Source organism: Oncorhynchus keta, chromosome 37 (assembly GCF_023373465.1).
Source record: "Oncorhynchus keta strain PuntledgeMale-10-30-2019 chromosome 37, Oket_V2, whole genome shotgun sequence".
Taxonomy (NCBI): Eukaryota; Metazoa; Chordata; class Actinopteri; order Salmoniformes; family Salmonidae; genus Oncorhynchus; species Oncorhynchus keta.
The window spans coordinates 26,390,516-26,414,972 of record NC_068457.1 but is presented as its reverse complement, the minus strand read 5'-3'; the positions used below and the strand labels follow the sequence as shown (position 1 = coordinate 26,414,972).

Genomic DNA, 24,457 nt, shown 5'->3' with positions numbered 1-24,457 from the left:
CTCCCCTGCACAGCCGGCCTCCCGCCACCGTGGGGCAGCAACACCGATCTCTACCTCTCCCTTGTACCAGGACCTGGACTTCCCTCTGGACTATGCAGAGGACTACGTTTCCCAGCAGGACGTGGAGGTCCGCAAGCAGCAGCAGCTGGATCAAACGCAGAGGAAAGCTCAGAAGGACTACGGATCGCTAGCTGGATTGGATGGTGAGTGTGAGGCAGTCAGTGTGTGTGTCTGTGGGGGGGGTTGGGGTGTTGTGTGTGTCACAGGAGGTTGGTGGCACCTTAATTGGGGAGGATGGGCTCATGGAAATGACTGGAGCGGAATCAATGGAATAGTATCAAAGATACAGTGCCTTGCGAAAGTATTCGGCCCCCTTGAACTTTGCGACCTTTTGCCACATTTCAGGCTTCAAACATAAAGATATAAAACTGTATTTTTTTTGTGAAGAATCAACAACAAGTGGGACACAATCATGAAGTGGAACGACATTTATTGGATATTTCAAACTTTTTTAACAAATCAAAAACGGAAAAATTGGGCGTGCAAAATTATTCAGCCCCTTTCAGTGCAGCAAACTCTCTCCAGAAGTTCAGTGAGGATCTCTGAATGATCCAATGTTGACGTAAATGACTAATGATGATAAATACAATCCACCTGTGTGTAATCAAGTCTCCGTATAAATGCACCTGCACTAGTCTGAGGTCTGTTAAAAGCGCAGAGAGCATCATGAAGAACAAGGAACACACCAGGCAGGTCCGAGATACTGTTGTGAAGAAGTTTAAAGCCGGATTTGGATACAAAAATATTTCCCAAGCTTTAAACATCCCAAGGAGCACTGTGCAAGCGATAATATTGAAATGGAAGGAGTATCAGACCACTGCAAATCTACCAAGACCTGGCCGTCCCTCTAAACTTTCAGCTCATACAAGGAGAAGACTGATCAGAGATGCAGCCAAGAGGCCCATGATCACTCTGGATGAACTGCAGAGATCTACAGCTGAGGTGGGAGACTGTCCATAGGACAACAATCAGTCGTATATTGCACAAATCTGGCCTTTATGGAAGAGTGGCAAGAAGAAAGGCATTTCTTAAAGATATCCATAAAAAGTGTTGTTTAAAGTTTGCCACAAGCCACCTGGGAGACACACCAAACATGTGGAAGAAGGTGCTCTGGTCAGATGAAACCAAAATTTAACTTTTTGGCAACAATGCAAAACGTTATGTCTGGCGTAAAAGCAACACAGCTCATCACCCTGAACACACCATCCCCACTGTCAAACATGGTGGTGGCAGCATCATGGTTTGGGCCTGCTTTTCTTCAGCAGGGACAGGGAAGATGGTTAAAATTGATGGGAAGATGGATGGAGCCAAATACAGGACCATTCTGGAAGAAAACCTGATGGAGTCTGCAAAAGACCTGAGACTGGGACGGAGATTTGTCTTCCAACAAGACAATGATCAAAAACATAAAGCAAAATCTACAATGGAATGGTTCAAAAATAAACATATCCAGGTGTTAGAATGGCCAAGTCAAAGTCCAGACCTGAATCCAATCGAGAATCTGTGGAAAGAACTGAAAACTGCTGTTCACAAATACTCTCCATCCAACCTCACTGAGCTCGAGCTGTTTTGCAAGGAGGAATGGGAAATAATTTCAGTCTCTCGATGTGCAAAACTGATAGAGACATACCCCAAGCGACTTACAGCTGTAATCGCAGCAAAAGGTGGCGCTACAAAGTATTAACTTAAGGGGGCTGAATAATTTTGCACGCCCAATTTTTCAGTTTTTGTTTTGTTAAAAAAGTTTGAAATATCCAATAAATGTCGTTCCACTTCATGATTGTGTCCCACTTGTTGTTGATTCTTCACAAAAAAATACAGTTTTATATCTTTATGTTTGAAGCCTGAAATGTGGCAAAAGGTCGCAAAGTTCAAGGGGGCCGAATACTTTCGCAAGGCACTGTACATCAAATGCATTGTTTCCATGGTTTCCATGTCTGATGCCATTCCATTCACTCTGTTCCAGCCATTATTATGAACAGTTCTCTCCACAGCAGCCTCCACTGGGTGGGTGGGTGGGTGGGTGGGCCACATGAGAATATATCACATTGGGCCTCCCCACCACAGGCCACACCAACCCTGTGCAATTGCTGTAACCACACAACTCCAGAACCCAATCGACCCATTCAAAGCTTTAAATAACTCTAGCTTTGCAGGCCTGCAACTCTCTTGTAGTCTAATAGTTACTGACAGTGAGCTGTGAAAATAGAACACTGTGCAGACATGCTGCAACGTTCTGCATACAGTGGAATTCACTATTCGATGCAAGACTGATTCCCTCTATAAAAATGTGCCATCTTTTACAGTCTAAATGTCATTTGAATTGGAAAATTCTTCAATGGAAAATTCTCTTAACATTAATGAATAACTTAAAATAAATATAACTTAAATATACATTAACCTCTTCAATTAAAATGAATTAACATTATCATCTATAGAATGATATAACAAATAAAATAATAAAATCAGCAGCAGATTTTTGAACTAAGTACACATACCAACTAGAAAATAAGCAGCTGTAAAAGTAGAAATGGAAAATGAAATGAAAAGGCCTGATGGTGGCGCTAGAGGAAAGGTCAAGAGGTCACCAAATCAATAGGTTTCTTCCACTTGGTCTTGATTGTACTCAACAAATGTTATGGCAATCCAGCCATTACTTTTAGATAAATCTTGTTCTCAGTCTTGTTCTCAGCCTGTGGGCATCATGTGTGTAGTGATCCAGTATCCACAGCCATTAAACAGTTATGGCCCTTGTTCAGCCTTACTCACCAAGAGCCCAGCGCCGAGCCTTCTTGCTAGCAAAGTCACTGATCAAGTCTTTGAACTCCAGCTTTCTAGCTAACTGACTTTCAATGGACGGCATGGCAAGACTGCAAAGCCTGTCCTGGGACATAGTGGACCTCACATAGTTGTTTATCAGTTTTATCTTACTGAAAGAACTCTCGCCACCACAAATATACATAAAGCAATGCCCACGTCTCCAAAAATGCTTTGCAGCTGCATCTTACAAATTGTGTTCAGGAGACCAAGGGGGCATGTTAGGGGGGACAGTAGCAGCATATACAGTGTTCAGGAGACCAAGGGGGGACAGTAGCAGCATATACAGTGTTCAGGTGTCAGGAGACCAAGGGGACATGTTAGAGGGGAACGTGGCAGCATATACAGTGTTCAGGAGACCAAGGGGACATGTTAGGGGGGACAGTAGCAGCATATACAGTGTTCAGGAGACCAAGGGGACATGTTAGAGGGGAAGTGGCAGCATATACAGTGTTCAGGTGTCAGGAGACCAAGGGGACATGTTAGAGGGGAACAGTGGCAGCATATACAGTGTTCAGGAGACCAAGGGGACATGTTAGGGGGACAGTAGCAGCATATACAGTGTTCAGGAGACCAAGGGGACATGTTAGGGGGGGAAAGTGGCAGCATATACAGTGTTCAGGAGACCAAGGGGGGACAGTAGCAGCATATACAGTGTTCAGGAGACCAAGGGGACATGTTAGAGGGGAAAGTGGCAGCATATACAGTGTTCAGGAGACCAAGGGGACATGTTACAGTGGCAGCATATACAGTGTTCAGGAGACCAAGGGGACATGTTAGGGGGAAAGTGGCAGCATATACAGTGTTCAGGAGACCAAGGGGACATGTTAGAGGGGACAGTGGCAGCATATACAGTGTTCAGGAGACCAAGGGGACATGTTAGGGGGGACAGTGGCAGCATATACAGTGTTCAGGAGACCAAGGGGACATGTTAGGGGGAAAGTGGCAGCATATACAGTGTTCAGGAGACCAAGGGGACATGTTACAGGTTCAGGGAGACAGGGGGACAGCATATACAGTGTTCAGGAGACCAAGGGGACATGTTAGGGGAAAGTAGCAGCATATACAGTGTTCAGGAGACCAAGGGGGGACAGTAGCAGCATATACAGTGTTCAGGAGACCAAGGGGGACAGTAGCAGCATGTACAGTGTTCAGGTGTCAGGAGACCAAGGGGGGACAGTAGCAGCATATACAGTGTTCAGGAGACCAAGGGGACATGTTAGAGGGGACAGTAGCAGCATATACAGTGTTCAGGAGACCAAGGGGACATGTTAGGGGGGAAAGTGGCAGCATATACAGTGTTCAGGTGACAGGGGACAAGGGGGAAAGTGGCAGCATATACAGTGTTCAGGAGACCAAGGGGACATGTTAGGGGGGACAGTAGCAGCATATACAGTGTTCAGGAGACCAAGGGGACATGTTAGAGGGGAAAGTGGCAGCATATACAGTGTTCAGGTGTCAGGAGACCAAGGGGACATGTTAGGGGGGACAGTAGCAGCATATACAGTGTTCAGGTGACCAAGGGGACATGTTAGGGGGGAAAGTGGCAGCATATACAGTGTTCAGGAGACCAAGGGGACATGTTAGGGGGGAAGTGGCAGCATATACAGTGTTCAGGTGTCTTACTTCATGTTGAAACTCAGGTGTCAGATCTCTGGAATACTTCATGATCAGTGGTTGGCAGACAGAAGGGACTTGATCCTCACTAATCTGACCAACTTTCAGAACAGCAGAAATGTATTCAAAGGGTTTTGCGGTGGTGTGGAACCTCGTGTTCAAGTCACTTATGTTGTTGTCCATAGCAGTAAAAAAACACAGTGTTCCCGAAACACTGTTGCTGCACTGTCCTGAGCCGTCTCCTCTTCAGGAGAGGGGGATCAGCAGCATCTCTTCCTTTTCCTCTGGCAGGCTGTGTTCAGGAGGTGCAACATCCATTTGCGTAGGTGTCAGTGTTGCCTCAGACAGGGAGACTGGTCATCCATCTCTAAGAGCCAAGGGGACATGTCTTTCTTTAAGGCTCTGATATTGGCTGTTCTGGAGACCAAGTCAAGTGAGATTGTTCCTGAGACTGGAGAATCACATTCCTGTCCTCAATGCATTTCAGTACCTGCAATTATGCCAACTGACATGTCATTCAATACAATGCTGGTCACCTCCTTGTGTTGGGAGGGGCTGGTTCAGGGGTATGGGGTGGGGTATGGGGTGACAGGGCTGGTTCAGGGGATGGGGATGGGGAGTAGGGCTGGGGCTGGTTCAGGGGTATGGGGATGGGGAGACAGGGCTGGTTCAGGGGGGGATGGGGAGACAGGGGACTGGTTCAGGGGATGGGATGGGGATGGGGATACAGGGCTGGTTCAGGGGATGGGGATGACAGGGCTGGTTCAGGGGTATGGGGATGGGGGGGGCTGGTTCAGGGGATGGGGTGACAGGGCTGGTTCAGGGGCTGGGGATGGGGACAGGGCTGTTCAGGGGATGGGGATGGGGACAGTAGGGCTGGTTCAGGGGTTCAGGTGATGGGGCTGGTTCAGGGGGGGATGGGGATGGGGAGACAGGGCTGGTTCAGGGGGTATGGGGATGGGGAGACAGGGCTGGTTCAGGGGGGGATGGGGGTTCAGGGGCTGGTTCAGGGGATGGGGAGACAGGGGTATGGGGAGACAGGGCTGGTTCAGGGGTGTGGGGATGGGGGAGGGGAGCAGGGCTGGTTCAGGGGGTGGGGATGGGGAGACAGGGCTGGTTCAGGGGATGGGGAGACATGGTTCAGGGGTATGGGGAGGTTCAGGAGACCAAGGGATGGGGAGACAGGGCTGGTTCAGGGGTATGGGGATGGGGAGACAGGGCTGGTTCAGGGGTATGGGGATGGGGAGACGGGGCTGGTTCAGGGGTTCAGGGATGGGGAGACAGGGGTTCAGGGGTATGGGGGGGGAGGGGAGACAGGGCTGGTTCAGGGGACCATGGGGATGGGGAGGGGCTGGTTCAGGGGGATGGGGAGACAGGGCTGGTTCAGGGGGTGGGGATGGGGAGACAGGGGCTGGTTCAGGGGTTGGGGAGACAGGGCTGGTTCAGGGGGATGGGGATGGGGAGACAGGGCTGGTTCAGGGGTATGGGGATGGGGAGACAGGGCTGGTTCAGGGGTATGGGGATGGGGAGTAGGGCTGGTTCAGGGGATGGGGATGGGGAGAGGGGGGAGACTGGTTCAGGGGTATGGGGATGGGGAGACAGGGCTGGTTCAGGGGTATGGGGATGGGGAGACAGGGCTGGTTCAGGGGGTTCATGGGGATGGGGAGACAGGGCTGGTTCAGGGGGACAGGGCTGGGGATGGGGAGGGGGCTGGTTCAGGGGTATGGGGATGGGGAGACAGGGCTGGTTCAGGGGTATGGGGATGGGGAGACAGGGCTGGTTCAGGGGTATGGGGATGGGGAGACGGGGCTGGTTCAGGGTATGGGGATGGGGAGACGGGGCTGGTTCAGGGGTCTGGGGATGGGGATCTCGGGGCTGGTTCAGGGGCTGGTTGGGGATGGGGGATGGGGAGACAGGGCTGGTTCAGGGGGGGATATGGGGATGGGGAGACTCTGGTTCAGGGGGGTGGGGATGGGGAGGGGGCTGGTTCAGGGGTATGGGGATGGGGAGACGGGGCTGGTTCAGGGGGTGTGGGGATGGGGAGATTTTTCAGGGGGTGGGGATGGGGAGACGGGGCTGGTTCAGGGGGATGGGGATGGGGAGACGGGGCTGGTTCAGGGGATGGGGATGACGGGGCTGGTTCAATACAATGGGGCTGACGGGGCTGGGGGGATGGGGGGGATGGGGAGACGGGGCTGGTTCAGGGGTATGGGGATGGGGAGTAGGGCTGGTTCAGGGGTATGGGGATGGGGAGACGGGGCTGGTTCAGGGGATGGGGATGGGGAGACAGGGCTGGTTCATGGGGATGGGGAGACGGGGCTGGTTCAGGGGTTGGGGATGGGGAGACAGGGCTGGTTCAGGGGGTATGGGGATGGGGAGACGGGGCTGGTTCAGGGGATGGGGAGACGGGGCTGGTTCAGGGGGGGATGGGGATGGGGAGACAGGGGCTGGTTCAGGGGGTGGGGAGACGGGGCTGGTTCAGGGGGGAGATTCAGGGGATGGGGAGACAGGGCTGGTTCAGGGGATGGGGAGACAGGGCTGGTTCAGGGGGTATGGGGATGGGGAGTAGGGCTGGTTCAGGGGGATGGGGAGACAGGGCTGGTTCAGGGGGGGATGGGGAGACAGGGCTGGTTCAGGGGGTATGGGGATGGGGAGACAGGGGCTGGTTCAGGGGTATGGGGATGGGGAGACGGGGGTTCAGGGGTATGGGGATGGGGAGTAGGGGCTGGTTCAGGGGTATGGGGATGGGGAGACGGGGCTGGTTCAGGGGATGGGGATGGGGAGACGGGGCTGGTTCAGGGGGATGGGGGGAGACAGGGCTGGTTCAGGGGGTATGGGGATGGGGAGACAGGGCTGGTTCAGGGGTATGGGGATGGGGAGACAGGGCTGGTTCAGGGGTATGGGGATGGGGAGACAGGGCTGGTTCAGGGGTATGGGGATGGGGAGGGCTGGTTCAGGGGGGGGGTATGGGGATGGGGAGTTGGGCTGGTTCAGGGGTATGGGGATGGGGAGTTGGGCTGGTTCAGGGGTATGGGGAACAGGGCTGGTTCAGGGGTTGGGGATGGGGAGACAGGGCTGGTTCAGGGGTATGGGGAGACGGGGCTGGTTCAGGGGGATGGGGAACAGGGCTGGTTCAGGGGTATGGGGATGGGGAGACAGGGCTGGTTCAGGGGTATGGGGGTTCAGGGGATGGGGAGACGGGGCTGGTTCAGGGGTATGGGGATGGGGAGACAGGGCTGGTTCAGGGGTATGGGGATGGGGAGTAGGGCTGGTTCAGGGGTATGGGGATGGGGAGACGGGGCTGGTTCAGGGGGGTGGGGATGGGGAGACGGGGCTGGTTCAGGGGGTGGGGATGGGGAGACGGGGCTGGTTCAGGGGTATGGGGATGGGGAGACAGGGCTGGTTCAGGGGTATGGGGATGGGGAGACGGGGCTGGTTCAGGGGTATGGGGATGGGGAGACGGGGCTGGTTCAGGGGTATGGGGATGGGGAGACGGGGCTGGTTCAGGGGGTTGGGGATGGGGAGACGGGGCTGGTTCAGGGGGATGGGGAGACGGGGCTGGTTCAGGGGATGGGGAGGGGACGGGGCTGGTTCAGGGGGATGGGGAGACGGGGCTGGTTCAGGGGGGGGGATGGGGAGACAGGGCTGGTTCAGGGGATGGGGAGACGGGGCTGGTTCAGGGGGGGGATGGGGAGACGGGGCTGGTTCAGGGGGATGGGGAGACGGGGCTGGTTCAGGGGATGGGGATGGGGAGACGGGGCTGGTTCAGGGGATGGGGATGGGGAGACGGGGCTGGTTCAGGGGGATGGGGAGACGGGGCTGGTTCAGGGGGGTGGGGATGGGGAGACGGGGCTGGTTCAGGGGGATGGGGAGACGGGGGCTGGTTCAGGGGGGTGGGGATGGGGAGACGGGGCTGGTTCAGGGGGTGGGGATGGGGAAACGGGGCTGGTTCAGGGGGATGGGGATGGGGAGACGGGGCTGGTTCAGGGGATGGGGATGGGGACAAAGGCTGGTTCAGGGGTGGGGATGGGGAGATGGGGCTGGTTCAGGGGTTGGGGATGGGGAGACGGGGCTGGTTCAGGGGTAACACATATGGGGATGGGGAGACGGGGCTGGTTCAGGGGGTGGGGATGGGGAGACGGGGCTGGTTCAGGGGGGGGATGGGGAGACGGGGCTGGTTCAGGGGATGGGGAGACGGGGCTGGTTCAGGGGTTGGGGATGGGGAGACGGGGCTGGTTCAGGGGGATGGGGAGACGGGGCTGGTTCAGGGGATGGGGAGAGGGGATTGGGGATGGGGGTTCTGGTTCAGGGGATGGGGAGACGGGGCTGGTTCAGGGGGATGGGGAGACAGGGCTGGTTCAGGGGATGGGGAGACGGGGCTGGTTCAGGGGGATGGGGATGGGGAGGTTCACGGGGCTGGTTCAGGGGGATGGGGGAGACGGGGCTGGTTCAGGGGGATGGGGAGACGGGGCTGGTTCAGGGGATGGGGATGGGGAGACGGGGGGGAGACGGTTCAGGGGGATGGGGAGACATACTGGCTGGTTCTCTCCTGTCCTTCTCTTGGGATGGGGAGACATACTGTCGCCCTTTTCTCTCTCCTGTCCTTCCCTTGTGAAACATTGGGTGAAGGCTTGGAGGTAGAAGCTGTTTAGAAGCCTCTTGGACCTAGACTTGGTATTCAGGTACCGCTTGCCGTGTGGTAGCAGAGAGAACAGTCTATGACTAGGGTGGCTGAAGTCTTTGACCATTTTTAGGGCCTTCCTCTGACACCGCCTGGTATAGAGGTCCTAGATGGCAGGAAGCTTGGCCCCAGTGATGTAATGGGCCGTTCACACTACCCTCTGTAGTGTCTTGTGAATTTTAACCTGTCTAAAGGTCCTGGGGGCAGGATCAAACCATTTCATGAAAATAGAGGGGGTTTGGGCAATACAGAGGCTCTCTGGATGTTTACTTTTTTGCCAAAAACAAGAAAAGAAAAATAAACCGTTTATTAGTACATTGTAAATAAAATATTAGATTAATGATGATAGGTGAATCATTTAATATAGAATGCTTTTTACCTAATGTTGTAATATTTTTTTAGGGCCCCTGTCAGTCACAGGCCATTAGAATCGTCCTAAACCCCCACCCCCCATAAGGCTCCCCTGTCTATAGGATTTTTAATGTTCTTGCCTGCTGTGGCTGAGACACGGAATGCCTAATGTCTGGCCTGCCTGTACTTTTTTCATCACCTGCCTGTTGACCTCTCACCTCTAACTCTGTATGACCCTGTCTGTTTGTTCAGATGACTCCCTGCAGAAAGTGGCTCTGCTCCTGGACCACTATGGCATCGATATGAAGGACTTAACCCCTCCACAGCTGGCCAACCTGCCTGCAGCACTGAAACAGCTGCAGATGGAGAGTGCTACTGACTTGGGCACCGACACAGCAGGTCTGTCAGAGCGCAGGCATGCAGCTGAACCCTATCAAAGCACCTACACTATGGGTCAAAGGTTTTCGAACACCTACCCATTCAAGGGTTTTTCTTTATTTTTACTATTTTTTACATAGTAGAATAATAGTGAAGACATCAAAACTATGAAATAACACATGTGGAATCATGTAGTAACCAAAAAAAGTGTTAAACAAAACAAAATATATTTTAGATTTGATATTCTTCAAAGTAGCCACCCTTTGCCTTGATGACAGATTTGTACACTCTTGGAATTCTCTCAACCAGCTTCACCTGGAATCCTTTTCCAACAGTCTTGAAGGAGTTCCCACATATATTGAACACTTGTTGGCTACTTTTCCTTCACTCTGAGGTCCGACTCATCCCAAACCATCTCAATTTGGTTGAGGTCGGGGATGTTAGATGCCAGGTCATCTGATGCAATGTGTGTCGGGTCATTGTCCTGTTGAAAAACAAATGATAGTCCCACCAGATGGGATCAAATCAAATGTTATTGGTCACATACACATGGTTAACAGATGTTAATGCGAGTGTAGCGAAATGCTTGTGCTTCTAGTTCTGACAGTGCAGTAATATCTAACAAGAAATCTAACAATTCCCCAACAACTACCTAATACACACAAATCTAAAGGAATGAATGAGAATATGTACATTTAAATATATGGTTGAGCGATGGCCAAGCGGCATAGGCAAGGTGCAATAGATGGTATAAAATACAGTATATACATGTGATATGAGTAATGTAAGTTATGTAAACATTATTAAAGTGACATGACTTAAAGTGGCATTGTTTAAAGTGACTAGTGATCCATTTATTAAAGTGGCCAGTGATTGGGTCTCAATGTAGGCAGCAGCCTCTCTGAGTTAGTGATGGCTGTTTAGCAGTCTGATGGCCTTTAGATATAAGCTGTTTTTCAGTCTCTCGGTCCCAGCTTTGATGCACCTGTACTGACCTCGCCTTCTGGATGGTAGCGGGGTGAACAGGCAGTGGCTCGGGTGGTTGTTGTCCTTGATGATCTTTATGGCCTTCCTGTGACATCGGGTGGTTGTTGTCCTTGATGATCTTTTTGGCCTTCCTGTGACATCGGGTGCTGTAGGTGTCCTTGATGATCTTTTTGTCCTTCCTGTGACATCGGGTGCAGTAGGTGTCCTTGATGATCTTTTTGGCCTTCCTGTGACATCGGGTGCAGTAGGTGTCCTTGATGATCTTTTTGTCCTTCCTGTGACATCGGGTGCTGTAGGTGTCCTTGATGATCTTTTTGTCCTTCCTGTGACATCGGGTGCAGTAGGTGTCCTTGATGATCTTTTTGTCCTTCCTGTGACATCGGGTGGTTGAGTCCTTGAGATCTTTTTGGCCTTCCTGTGGTCCTTGATGATCTTTTTGTCCTTCCTGTGACATCGGGTGGTTGATGTCCTTGATGATCTTTTTGGCCTTCCTGTGACATCGGGTGGTTGATGTCCTTGATGATCTTTTTGGCCTTCCTGTGACATCGGGTGGTTGATGTCCTTGATGATCTTTTTGGTCTTCCTGTCACATCGGGTGGTTGATGTCCTTGATGATCTTTTTGGTCTTCCTGTGACATCGGGTGGTTGATGTCCTTGATGATCTTTTTGGCCTTCCTGTGACATCGGGTGGTTGATGTCCTTGATGATCTTTTTGGTCTTCCTGTCACATCGGGTGGTTGATGTCCTTGATGATCTTTTTGTTCTTCCTGTGACATCGGGTGGTTGATGTCCTTGATGATCTTTTTGGCCTTCCTGTGACATCGGGTGGTTGATGTCCTTGATGATCTTTTTGGTCTTCCTGTGACATCGGGTGCGGTTGATGTCCTTGATGATATTTTTGGCCTTCCTGTGACATCGGGGGGTTGATGTCCTTGATGATCTTTTTGGCCTTCCTGTGACATCGGGTGGTTGATGTCCTTGATGATCTTTTTGGCCTTCCTGTGACATCGGGTGCAGTAGGTGTCATGGAGGGCAGGTTGTGCAACGCATCAAATGGCGTATCCCTGCAGAATGCTGTGGTAGCCATGCTGGTTAAGTGTGCCTTGAATTCTAAATAAATCACAGACAGTGTCACCAGCAAAGCACCATAACACCTCCTCCTCCATGCTTTATGGTGGGAAATACACATGCAGAGATCATCCGTTCACCCACACTGAGTCTCACAAAGACACGGCTGTTGGAACCAAAAATCTCCAATTTTGGACTCTGACCAAAGGACAGATTTCCACCTGTCTAATGTCCATTGCTCGTGTTTCTTGGCCCAAGCAAGTCTCTTCTTATTGGTGTCCTTTAGTAGTGGTTTCTTTGCAGAAATTCAACCATGAAGGGCTTATTCATACAGTCTCCTCTGAACAGTTGATGTTGAGATGTGTTTGTTACTTGAACTCTGTGAAGAATTTATTTGGGCTGTAATTTCTGAGGCTGGTAACTCTAATGAACTTATCCTCTGCAGCAGAGGTAACTCTGGGTCTTCCTTTCCTGTGGCGGTCCTCGTGAGAGCCGTGTTAAGCCGTGTTAACCTGTTAATTGAAATGCATTCCAGGTGTCGACCTCATGAAGCTGGTTGAGAGAATGCCAAGAGTGTGCAAAGCTGTCATCAAGGCAAAGGGTGGCTATTTGAAGAATCTCAAATATAAAATATATTTTGATTTGTTTAACACTTTTTTTGGTAACTACATGATTCCATATGTGTTATTTTATAGTTTTGATGTCTTTAGTATTGTTCTACAATGTAGAAAATAGTAAAAATAAAGAAAAACCTTTGAATGAGTAGGTGTTCTAAAACTTTTGACCGGAAGTGGGCCAGAAAACACCTTACTGAAATGCTGTCTGAAATCACAGTCTTTTCACCACACAGAAAGACACTTCCAAGTTGTGGCCTCAAAAGGCAAGACTACTGTATATGCCACTAGTATCATTCATGAAATGAGATACCGTGATATAATAAAGGAAATCAAGTTGTGAACCACAACCCACTGCAGGAATACCTGCAGTATCTTTATACAAAATGGCATGACCCAATAATGAGACTGAAAAATGTGACATTTTGTGGTGGGATTATACTGTGACAATTACAGATACTGAAACAATTATTATCTGTGGATCGGATAATGAGAATCTTTATTCTTTGCTTTTCAGACAAATACCGGAACAGTGCTGCCCCACGTAAGAAGGTACGTTGAGATAAAACAGTAAAACTCTAGAAATTAAATTATTGCTCTTGGTTTATAAGTGTTGTTTATTTAACGATATGAAATGTTTTTTTATACAATGTTAATAGCATTTACAGTAAATGTAAAATGGCAATAATTAGGCTTTCTGGTTGTTGTTGTTGCATCTACCAAACAGTAGGAGGCAGAACTTCCCCAATCTGAGGAAATCAGTGGTCTATTTTACGTATCCTGGAGTAATATTCAAATGAAACATGTATTTATTAAATCCTACTATAACGGATGTTAAGGTGTTTGGTGCCTCCTCCTATTCCTCATCAGATCACTGAAGGGACCATGACACATAAGGTGGACAAATCTCCCGTGCTAGGTGCCCCCACCTCCCTTCCTGCCCCGCCCCCTGGGCCCCAGGCCTCCCCAGATCACCCTCCCGCCATGGGGGCCCCTCCTGCCACAGAGGGAGCCAGTGTAAAGGAGCCAGGGGCCCCGGTGGAAACAGAGACGCAGGGGAAGAAAGAACCACCAGGAGGGACCACACATGTGAAGGAGGAATACGGCTACATCGTCACCAACCAAAGGTCTTTAAGCCTAATGTTCATAAACACAGGATGTTGGTGTAGGAGCGTATATCTGTCTGTCTACGTGTCTGTCTCAGAGTCTTTGATTGTACATGGCGTGTGTATGTAAGCGTGTGTATGTAAGAGTTTGTGTGTGTGTGTGTTTGCAGGTGTGTGTATCTGTGTTTGTGATTTTGCTTGCAGTTGTACTGTATATGTGTGTGTGTTTGTGTTTTTGCTTTTCTCTTCAGTGCTCTGTGTGTATGCATGTATGAGTGTGTCCGTGTGTATGAGTGTGTCCGTGTGTGTCCGTGTGTCCGTGTGTGTCCGTGTGTCCGTGTGTATCAGTGTGTCCGTGTGTATGAGTGTGTCCGTGTGTATCAGTGTGTCCGTGTGTGTCCGTGTGTATGAGTGTGTCCGTGTGTATGAGTGTGTCCGTGTGTATCAGTGTGTCCGTGTGTGTCCGTGTGTATGAGTGTGTCCGTGTGTATGAGTGTGTCCGTGTGTATGAGTGTGTCCGTGTGTGTCCGTGTGTATCAGTGTGTCCGTGTGTATCAGTGTGTCCGTGTGTATCAGTGTGTCCGTGTGTATGAGTGTGTCCGTGTGTGTCCGTGTGTATGAGTGTGTCCGTGTGTATGAGTGTGTCCGTGTGTATGAGTGTGTCCGTGTGTGTCCGTGTGTATGAGTGTGTCCGTGTGTATGAGTGTGTCCGTGTGTATGAGTGTGTCCGTGTGTGTCCGTGTGTATCAGTGTGTCCGTGTGTATCAGTGTGTCCGTGTGTATGAGTGTGTCCGTGTGTATGAGTGTGTCCGTGTGTATGAGTGTGTCCATGTGTATGAGTGTGTCCGTGTGTATGAGTGTGTCCGTGTGTATGAGTGTGTCCGTGTGTATGAGTGTGTCCGTGTGTATGAGTGTGTCCGTGTGTATGAGTGTGTCCGTGTGTATGAGTGTGTCCGTGTGTGTCCGTGTGTGTCCGTGTGTCCGTGTGTGTCCGTGTGTGTCCGTGTGTATGAGTGTGTCCGTGTGTATGAGTGTGTCCGTGTGTGTCCGTGTGTGTCCGTGTGTGTCCGTGTGTATGAGTGTGTCCGTGTGTGTCCGTGTGTATGAGTGTGTCCATGTGTATGAGTGTGTCCGTGTGTATGAGTGTGTCCATGTGTATGAGTGTGTCCATGTGTATGAGTGTGTCCGTGTGTATGAGTGTGTCCGTGTGTATGAGTGTGTCCGTGTGTATGAGTGTGTCCGTGTGTATGAGTGTGTCCGTGTGTGTCCGTGTGTGTCCGTGTGTGTCCGTGTGTCCGTGTGTATGAGTGTGTCCGTGTGTATGAATGCATGTGTATTTCTCCGCAGCCCCCTCAGTCTGTACGACGGGGTGCGTCTGCTGGGGCTCCTGGCTGAGAGGATCCCACTCTCCACTGGCTCTTTCATCAACATCAGGTAGGCTATAGGCATAGAGGCCCACTGGCTGACTGGTCCAATGAGGAGAGATGACAATTAGCTGGCTGCTAATTGCTAATAAGCAGATGATAATTCGTTGGCTGGTTAAATCTGGCACATTTACAGAAATGTTAATAAATGTGCATCGTCCTGATTGTCAAATAAACTTATAAATGTCAAATGAAATGATCAGGAGATCTCAGTGTAGAGGGGCCCATCTCAGTGTAGAGGGGCCCATCTCAGTGTAGAGGGGCCCATCTCAGTGTAGAGGGGCCCATCTCAGTGTAGAGGGGCCCATCTCAGTGTAGAGGGGCCATCTCAGTGTAGAGGGGCCATCTCAGTGTAGAGGGGCCATCTCAGTGTAGAGGGGCCATCTCAGTGTAGAGGGGACATCTCAGGGGCATCTGTGTAGAGGGGCCATTTCAGGGGCCGTCTCGGTGTAGAGGGGGCCGTCTCGGTGTAGAGGGGGCCGTCTCGGTGTAGAGGGGGCCGTCTCGGCCACCAGGGAGGCCTCTCCCGGGCCTCGCTGGTGGCGCAGTGGTCTAAGGCACTGCATCGCAGTGCTATCTGTGCCACCAGAGATTCTGGGTTCGAGCCCAGGCTCTGTTGCAGCCGGCTGCGACCGGGAGGCCCATGGGGCGGTGCACAATTGGCCTAGCGTCGTCTGGCCGGTAGGGTTATCCTTGTCTCATCGCGCACTAGTGACTCCTGTGGCGGGCCGGGCACAGTGCACGCAGACCAGGTGTTTCCTCTGACACATTGGCTTCCGGTTTGGATGTGCATTGTGTCAATAAGCAGTGTGGCTTGGTTGGTTGTGTTTCAGAGGACGCATGGCTCTCGACTTTCGCCTCTCATGAGCCCGTACGGGAGTTGCAGCGATGAGACAAGATAGGGGAGAAATCGGGGAGAAAAAAGGATGTTAAAAAAACACACGAAAAAACATGCTCCATTCCTCTTCTGCTTGACCGCTGAGCTCAAACTCGGGTGTGGCGGATATGGGGATGGGGAGACAGGGCTCCTACCTGAGTCCTCCCCTCCTCGATAGCCACCTTTCATCGAGGATAATCATTTGGATCCTCATTAGTAAGTGAAGGAGAGTCTCATTTATTTTGGGATCCACCCTGTAAACCTCATTAGTAAGTGGAGAAGGAGAGTCTCATTTATTTTGGGATCCACCCTGTACACCTCATTAGTAAGTGGAGAAGGAGAGTCTCATTTATTTTGGGATCCACCCTGTAAACCTCATTAGTAACTAGAGAAGGAGAGTCTCATTTATTTTGGGATCCACCCTGTAAACCTCATTAGTAACTAGAGAAGGAGAGTCTCATTTATTTTGGGATCCACCCTGTAAACCTCATTAGTAAGTGGAGAAGGAGAGTCTCATTTTCCTCCGCGTTGCCTCTCCTCGATCACCTTTGACTTTTTTCAAAAGGAGGTGAGGCAGAATAGAGGAGAGAGGACGTATGAGTTGAGGAAATCAGAAATAGAAGCACTAAAAATGGACAAAATATCACTATTGTAAAATGTGTATAATATGTATAAACTGAAAGTAGAACCCTTAGTGTTATTGTTTATTAGTTTACTCCAATTGGGGGAGGAGTGGTGGGGTTTGTGGGGAATAATAAAGGTATATTCTAAAACAAAAGTGTGTATATGTATGTACAGTTGAAGTGGGAAGTTAGCCAAATACATTTAAATTCAGTTTTTCACAATTCCTGATATGTAATCCTAGTAAAAATTCCCTGTCTTAGGTCAGGTAGGATCACCACTTTATTTTAAGAATGTGAAATGTCAGAAAAATAGTAGAGAGAATGATTTATTTCAGATTTGATTTCTTTCATCACATTCCCAGTGGGTCAGAAGTTTACATACAGTCAATTAGTATTTGGTAGCATTGCCTTTGAATTGTTTAATTTGGGTCAAACGTTTTGGGTAGCCTTCCACAAGCTTCCCACAACAAGTTGGGTGAATTTTGGCCCATTCCTCCCAACAGAGCTGGTGTAACTGAGTCAGGTTTGTAGGCCTCCTTACTTGCACACACGTTTTCCAGTTCTGTCCACCAATTTTATATGGGATTAAGGTCAGGGCTTTGTGATGGCCACTCCAATACCTTGACTTTGTTGTCCTTAAGCAAGTGTGCCACAACTTTCGAAGTATGCTTGGGGTCATGGTCCATTTGGAAGACCCATTTGCTACCAAGCTTTATTAACTTCTTGACTGATGACTTGAGATGTTGCTTCAGTATATTCACATCATTTTCTTTCCTCATGATGCCATCTACTTTGTGAAGTGCACCAGTCCCTCCTGCAGCAAAGCACTCCCACAACATGATGCTGCCACCCCCATGCTTCACGGTCCTCCAAACATAACAATGGTCATTATGGCCAAACAGTTCTATTTTGTTTCATCGGACCAAAGGATATTTCTCCAAAATGTACGATCTTTGTCCCCATGTTCAGTTGCAAACCGTAGTCTGGCTTTTTTATGGCGGTTTTGGAGCAGTGGCCTCTTCCTTGCTGAGTGGCCTTTCAGGTTATATCGATATAGGACTTGTTTTACTGTGGATATAGATACTTTTGTACCTTTTTCCTCCGGCATCTTCACAAGGTCCGTTGCTGTTGTTCTGGGATTGATTTGCACTTTTCGCACCAAAGGAAGTTCATCTCTAGGAGACAGAACGCATCTCCTTCCTGAGCGGTATGATGGCTGCGTGGTCCCATGGTGTTTAAACTTGCGTACTATTGTTTGTACAGATGAATGTGGTACCTTCAGGCGTTTGGAAATTGCTCCCAAGGATGACCCAGACTTGTGGAGGTCTACACATTTTTTTCTGAGCTCTTGGCTGATTTCTTTTTATTTTCCCATGATGTCAAGCAAAGAGGCAAAAGGCACTAAGTTTGGTAGGCCTTGAAATACATCCACAGGTACACCTCCAATTGACTCAAATAATGTCAATTAACCTATAAGAAGCTTCTAAAGCCATGACAATTTTCTGGAATTTCCCAAGCTGTTTATAGGCACAGTCAATTTAGTGTATGTAAACTTCTGACCCACTGGAATTGTGATACAGTGATTTATAAGTGAAATAATCTGTCTGTAAACAATTGTTGGAAAAAATACCTGTGTCATGCACAAAGTAGATGTCCTAACCGACTTGCAAAACTATAGTTTGTTAACAAGAAATTTGTTGAGTGGTTGAAAACGAGTTTGAATGACTCCAACCTAAGTGTATGTAACTTCAGACTTCAACTGTACTGTGTGTGTGTGTGTGTGTGTGTGTGTGTGTGTGTGTGTGTGTGTGTGTGTGTGTGTGTGTGTGTGTGTGTGTGTGTGTGTGTGCGTGTGCGTACGTATATCACAAAAGTGAGTACACCCCTCACATTTTTGTAAATATTTGAGCATATCTTTTCATGTGACAACACTGAAGAAATTAAACTTTGCTACAATGTAAAGTAGTGAGTGTACAGCTTGTATAACAGTGTAAATTTGGGGCTTATTCACACCCAAAATAAAGGCTCCTGCTCCTACCACCATCCCACCACCCCTCTCTCTCCTGGCCCCAGCTATATTAATCAATAGTTTGATGGAATGTTCCTGTCTGTCTCTCTACAGTGTGGTGGGCCCTGCCCTGACATTCCGTGTTCGCCCCAACAGCCAGAACCTGAGTGCTGAAGACGTGGCAGAGAAAGCCGGTAAGTGGACCTGTTACTGGGGTCAGACGGGGTCAAATTGACCCAATGTCCCGCTGCTCTATGTAAACCACCAAGACAATGTCTACACACACACACACACACACACAACTTGGACAAAAAGTGAGCTAGGGGTATAAAGGGATTTTTGAACCACTCTGGTGTTTTTAAAAATATAGAATAGCAGGAATATTACTTTTTTGCAAGATGGCAACTATTTTATTTTGTTTCATAATTTACTCAGTTGCAGAGAAGAACTTTCTGGAGTCTGAAACTGCTCTGAAGATCCTGCAGACAGGTGTTGGTGAGGTAAGAGAATGTTATGCTGCATTTAGTGTGTGTGTGTGTGTGTGCGCGAGAGAAGAAGCGAGAGACGGGGGTCTCTTTGCAAACCCCCGAGCTGACAAGGTACAAATCTGTCGTTCTGCCCCTGAACAGGCAGTTAACCCACTGTTCCTAGGCCGTGATTGAAAATAAGAATTTGTTCTTAACTGACTTGCCTGGTTAAATAAAGGTAAAATAAATACAATTAGAATCTATTGGCATTCATCATCAATATTCTTTGCGTCCTTCTGTGCATTTTCACAGTCAAACTATTTCCCTCTGCCTGAAATACCTAGAATGGCTCAAATCCTTTGATATGACAAACGTATTTTGCGGTCGAATTAAACGTGCGCGCCCCGAAAGACACAAGACTGTCTCTTTAATTCATATTGGTCACGCGCACCACTCCTCTCTTGGTCGTCTCACATCGTCCCTGGGCCTGAGCTAGTAGGTCACACTGCCGCCAAAATTCAATCAAATGATGCGCTATTTTCCACTTTATAAACGCATTATGGAAAGCAAGACACAGATCTTATTTTCTTTTGTGCACTATAAAAGTCAAGTCGTCTTTCTTTCACGGAAGGTGGATGTTGGGTGAGTGTCGCTTATATTTAGCCTACTAATAGGCTATTCATACTTTTGAATGGTAGATTTGTCTAGAGTTATTCTTATTATGGGCCCAAGTCGCGAATTGTATTTCTTATAGGCCTAATTTGATTCTATAATAGTTGTATTTAGTTCCACTTCAAATATGTCTACGATTTAGTTGCCATTTGTAAATTGCTTACGCATTAATGTTATCTGTTAGTTTAGACCTTTTCATCAGATTCTGCCGGCATAGCGCACGCACATCTAGGAGATGCCCAGCCCGCGTGGTGTGTGTGGGATTGTCGCATGATTCGTTGTCAAATATTATGATTTGGTTTATCTGGGTATTTAATCACAATGAAGATTTTAACAACATATTCAAGAACGTACAACGAATTGAATCTGTTTGAGGACACGTCTATCAATATTATAATATTTAACGGGACCTATATCTGGTTACAGTAATTAGTGTGTATCTTGTTTGCATTTTGAATAGTTTCACATTGGCAATCTCTCCTCTTGAATTATAAGAATTCTGCAATAATGTCCATTAGATTTTTCTTGGAAGTCTGAAATTGTGCATACACACACACATGTACCAGTGTGTGTAATCTAAGTTTAAAACCCTTTAATTCTAGTTGTCAATTCCATTTTTTTATTTAGTGAAAAAAATGTTAGGCCTTATGTTTGCTAACTGTTTGCATCACTCACAATAGTGATGAATGAAGTTGCATATCACTTTTGACAACAACAACCTGAGTTAAGACACTTTGACAGAAGTCAATGTACTGTACTGATCATCCTACTCTTCTATTGAATCAACCTCTTGGTCTCTCTGTTGTCTTCAATCTAAACTGCAACCTCTTGGTCTCTGTCTTCAATCTAAACTGCAGCCTCTTGGTCTTTCTGTTGCCTTAAATGAATCAGTCTCTTCCTCCCTCCCCTCCTATACCCTTCCCTCCCTCCCCTCCTATACCCTTCCCTCCCTCCCCTCCTATACCCTTCCCTCTCTTCTTCCTCCCCTCCCATACCCAACCCTCCCTCCTATACCCATCCCTCCCACCCCTCCTATACCCTTCCCTCTCTTCTTCCTTCCCTCCCCTCCCATACCCAACCCTCCTTCCTATACCCATCCCTCCCTCCCCTCCTATACCCTTCCCTCTCTTCTTCCTTCCCTCCCCTCCCATACCCAACCCTCCTTCCTATCCCTCCCACCCATCCCTCCCTCCCTCCTTCCTCCTATACCCTTCCCCCATCCCTCCCTCTCCTATACCCTTCCCTCCCTCCCCTCCTCTTCCTTCCTCCCTCCCCTCCCATACCCAACCCTCCTTCCTATACCCATCCCTCCCTCCCCTCCTATACCCTTCCCTCCCTCCCCTCCTATATCCATCCCTCCCTCCCTCCCCTCATATACCCATCCCTCCCTCCCCTCCTATACCCATCCCTCCCTCCCCTCCTATACCCTTCCCTCTCTTCTTCCCTCCCTCCCTCCCTCCTCCTATACCCATCCTTCCCTCCCCTCCTATACCCATCCCTCTCTCCTCTCCTACACCCATCCCTCACCCCTGCATCCCCCGATGTCAGTTAGGTAAATTCACCTCATGTCCAGATCTTGGACATCGTCTCCAGAAACCGGTCATTCAGCTCTTCCCCCTTTCTGTTTTCTTCCCCTTCCCCCTTTTCTCTCCATCTCTCATCTTCGGGCCCCTTTAGAATATCAGGTGAAGCCCCCCCCAATATCTCAAACTATAGCTCCACCTTTCACCCCAATGTCTCAGACTATACCTTCACCCCCTACCCCAATTTCTGACTATAGCTCCACCCCCCCACCCCAATCCCCCATGTCAGACTATAGCACTCCCCACCCCAATGTCTCAGACTATAGCTACATCCCCCAACCCCCAAATCCTTCAGCACATTCCTGGGGCCTCTGAAGAGGAAAGAGAGGTCAGGAGGGCAGGAGAGGCAACCGTGGCAACCAGGGAGGAGAAGGAGAGATGAAAGAGAATAAATGATTGGGGGTCAGGCTGCAACAGTACTTGTGTTGCATTCAGTGGGGTACAATGTAGAAAAACGTTTCGCAACGTGAATATCTCTGTTCTGATTTGGACTTTTCACTCTGTTTCAAAACATTTTCACCCTAATGAACACCACCCAGGTTTTCTCTCATCCACTTCCTCAATAATGATAACTTTGATCAATTCTTCTGTTGCAGGACATTAGTGGGGCTCTAAAGAACCAGAGTCTCATCCTTCCACTAAAGGATAAACATTATTGGCTCATCAGTGAGATATTCAGCTAACAATTTTGTTTTCCTTCCCTCTCTCTCTTTGTCTCTGTCACCTCCCCTCTCGACAGAGAACTGATGGGCGGGGCTTACCTCAGGCCACCCGGGTCCGAGATGGCTCCCGTTGGGTGTTCATGACCATGGTGGGCGTGGCCTGTGTTGGCGGGATCCTGGTGGCGACAATGACCATCGTCTGCCTGCGTCGCCACACCAACCGCCTGGCGTCTGAGAAGCTAGGCCTGGGCCCAGAGGGAGGCAGCGTTACACACCAGGAGTACCAGGTAGGTGCACACACACACACACACACATAGGTAAGTAGGCCCAGCTGTCAACTGACACCTCACAGCCATGCAGGACCAAGTCAAGTGGGAGTACTGTAGACTATAGACAGACAGCACATTTCTCGATGAGATATGATTGACAAACCAATTTACCCTCGGGGATCAATAAAGTATTTATCTTACATGGGTTTGTCCAGCCGCTATATCTTAGTTTTCTTATGTCGCCCTCTCTTCACCAATGTCAACAGTGTAATATTCCCTAAAAAACAACTCACAAACAGTCCAACATGAACACATTCACTCTTCAGTTTTCAACCTGCACAAGGATTCACTAGTCTGAGACATGCGCTGTATTGAAAGAGACCTGTGTATGCTGCAGACCCCAACAACCCAGGACTACCAGTGTGACTGTATCGCGGGACATTGATCCCTGATTTAGTAATACATTGTGTCCGTAGAAAACCCATTGACTGTCATGGTCCCCTTCTCCTTTTGTCAGGACCTGTGTCGTCAGCACATGGGATCCAGGGGACTCTTCGAGCGTCAGGAGGGGGCAGGAGCTGCGGGGGGTGCTAGTGGAGGAGGAGGTGGTGGAGGAGGAGGAGGTGGTGGTGGAGGAGGCGGTGGGTGGTGGAGGAGGTACGGACACGTCCAGGGTGAGCAGTGTGTCGTCCCAGTTCAGTGATGCGCCCCAGCCCAGCGATGCGCCCCAGCCCAGCCCGAGCTCCCACAGCAGCACCTCTTCCTGGTGCGAGGAACCAGCGCAGACCAACATGGACATCTCCACCGGTCATATGATCCTGGTCAGTGTCACTCTGAACATTTACTCTATGCATTCATTCATTCATTTATTCCTACTCTGCCTCAGATCTCTCTACCGCTGTTCTGACGAAAACCTGGGTTCAAATAGTATTTGTTTTTCATCAAATACTTTTGCTGCGCTTGATCGAACTTGCCTAACTTCTTTCCGCAGTGGAACCAATGGACTAGTCCCAAAAGTGCAAATCGTACCTACCTGGCACTGCAGGCAGGCTCAATCAAACCCTAAAAATATTTGAAATAAAACAAATACTATTTGAATCCAGGTCGGGTACTGACAATTAAATACACATTAACCATCAGACTCTAGAAGAGAGATTCATCCAGTTGAAGGCATTGACAGAGGAAGAGTGTAGTGTATTATATAAGTAAGAGTCACCCTAGTACTGAGAACCTCCTCTGTCCTCATAACTCACAGGCTTACATGGAGGACCACCTGAAGAACAAGGACCGTCTGCTGAAGGAGTGGGAGGCCCTGTGTTCCTACCAGGCTGAACCCAGCACCATGTCTGTGGCGCAGAGTGACACCAACCTGAAGAAGAACCGCTGCCCTGACTCTGTGCCCTGTAAGTTCTTCTTCCCCTCATCCTCCTCTTTCTTCTTCTCTCCTTTCTTCCACATCTCCTCCTTCATTTATTTTCACTTTGTATTTTTTTGGGTGATTTTTGTTGAACAGAAAGTGATAGCCTGGGTCCCAGGGCTGTTTGGGCTGTTTTGCTCCTTGTCAATCTCTCACCAAACGTTTCATGTCAACCGATCTGAGACCAGGCTAGGAGAGTGGACGGACAGGATAGATAGGGGGAGATCTAGTCAAAATGACAGTGGGTCAGATTAAACCCACACATACTGTATGCTGAGGGTGACCGGCGGCACCACCAGCTAGACCACCCAGGTGGCCTGGCCTCCTAGATTCTAGGTTAAACCACCCAGACGGCCTCCGTGATTCTAGGTTACACCACCCAGGCGGCCTCCGTGATTCTAGGTTAAACCACCCAGGTGGCCTGGCCTCCGTTATTCTAGGTTAAACCACCCAGGCGGCCTCCGTGATTCTAGGTTAAACCACCCAGGCGGCCTTCATGATTCTAGGTTAAACCACCCAGGCGGCTACCATGATTCTAGGTTAAACCACCCAGGCGGCTACCATGATTCTAGGTTAAACCACCCAGGCGGCTACCATGATTCTAGGTTAAACCACCCAGGCGGCTACCATGATTCTAGGTTAAACCACCCAGGCGGCCTCCGTGATTCTAGGTTACACCACCCAGGCGGCCTCCGTGATTCTAGGTTAAACCACCCAGGTGGCCTGGCCTCCGTTATTCTAGGTTAAACCACCCAGGTGGCCTCCGTGATTCTAGG

General features: G+C 49.4%; 1 protein-coding gene across 1 annotated transcript in view; it reads left to right on the top strand.

Annotated features, from left to right (window-relative positions):
- The window catches only part of ptprnb (protein tyrosine phosphatase receptor type Nb), a 50,364-nt gene that overhangs the window by 19,713 nt on the left and 6,194 nt on the right, over positions 1 to 24,457 (top strand). The window contains 10 exon segments of the mRNA XM_052499949.1: positions 1 to 203; positions 9,779 to 9,925; positions 13,091 to 13,125; positions 13,444 to 13,700; positions 18,726 to 18,805; positions 19,047 to 19,111; positions 22,073 to 22,282; positions 22,782 to 22,904; positions 22,906 to 23,085; positions 23,520 to 23,667. The exon segment at positions 1 to 203 is cut by the window's left edge and continues 152 nt beyond it. Of these exon segments, the coding sequence (XP_052355909.1) occupies positions 1 to 203; positions 9,779 to 9,925; positions 13,091 to 13,125; positions 13,444 to 13,700; positions 18,726 to 18,805; positions 19,047 to 19,111; positions 22,073 to 22,282; positions 22,782 to 22,904; positions 22,906 to 23,085; positions 23,520 to 23,667 (1,448 nt within the window).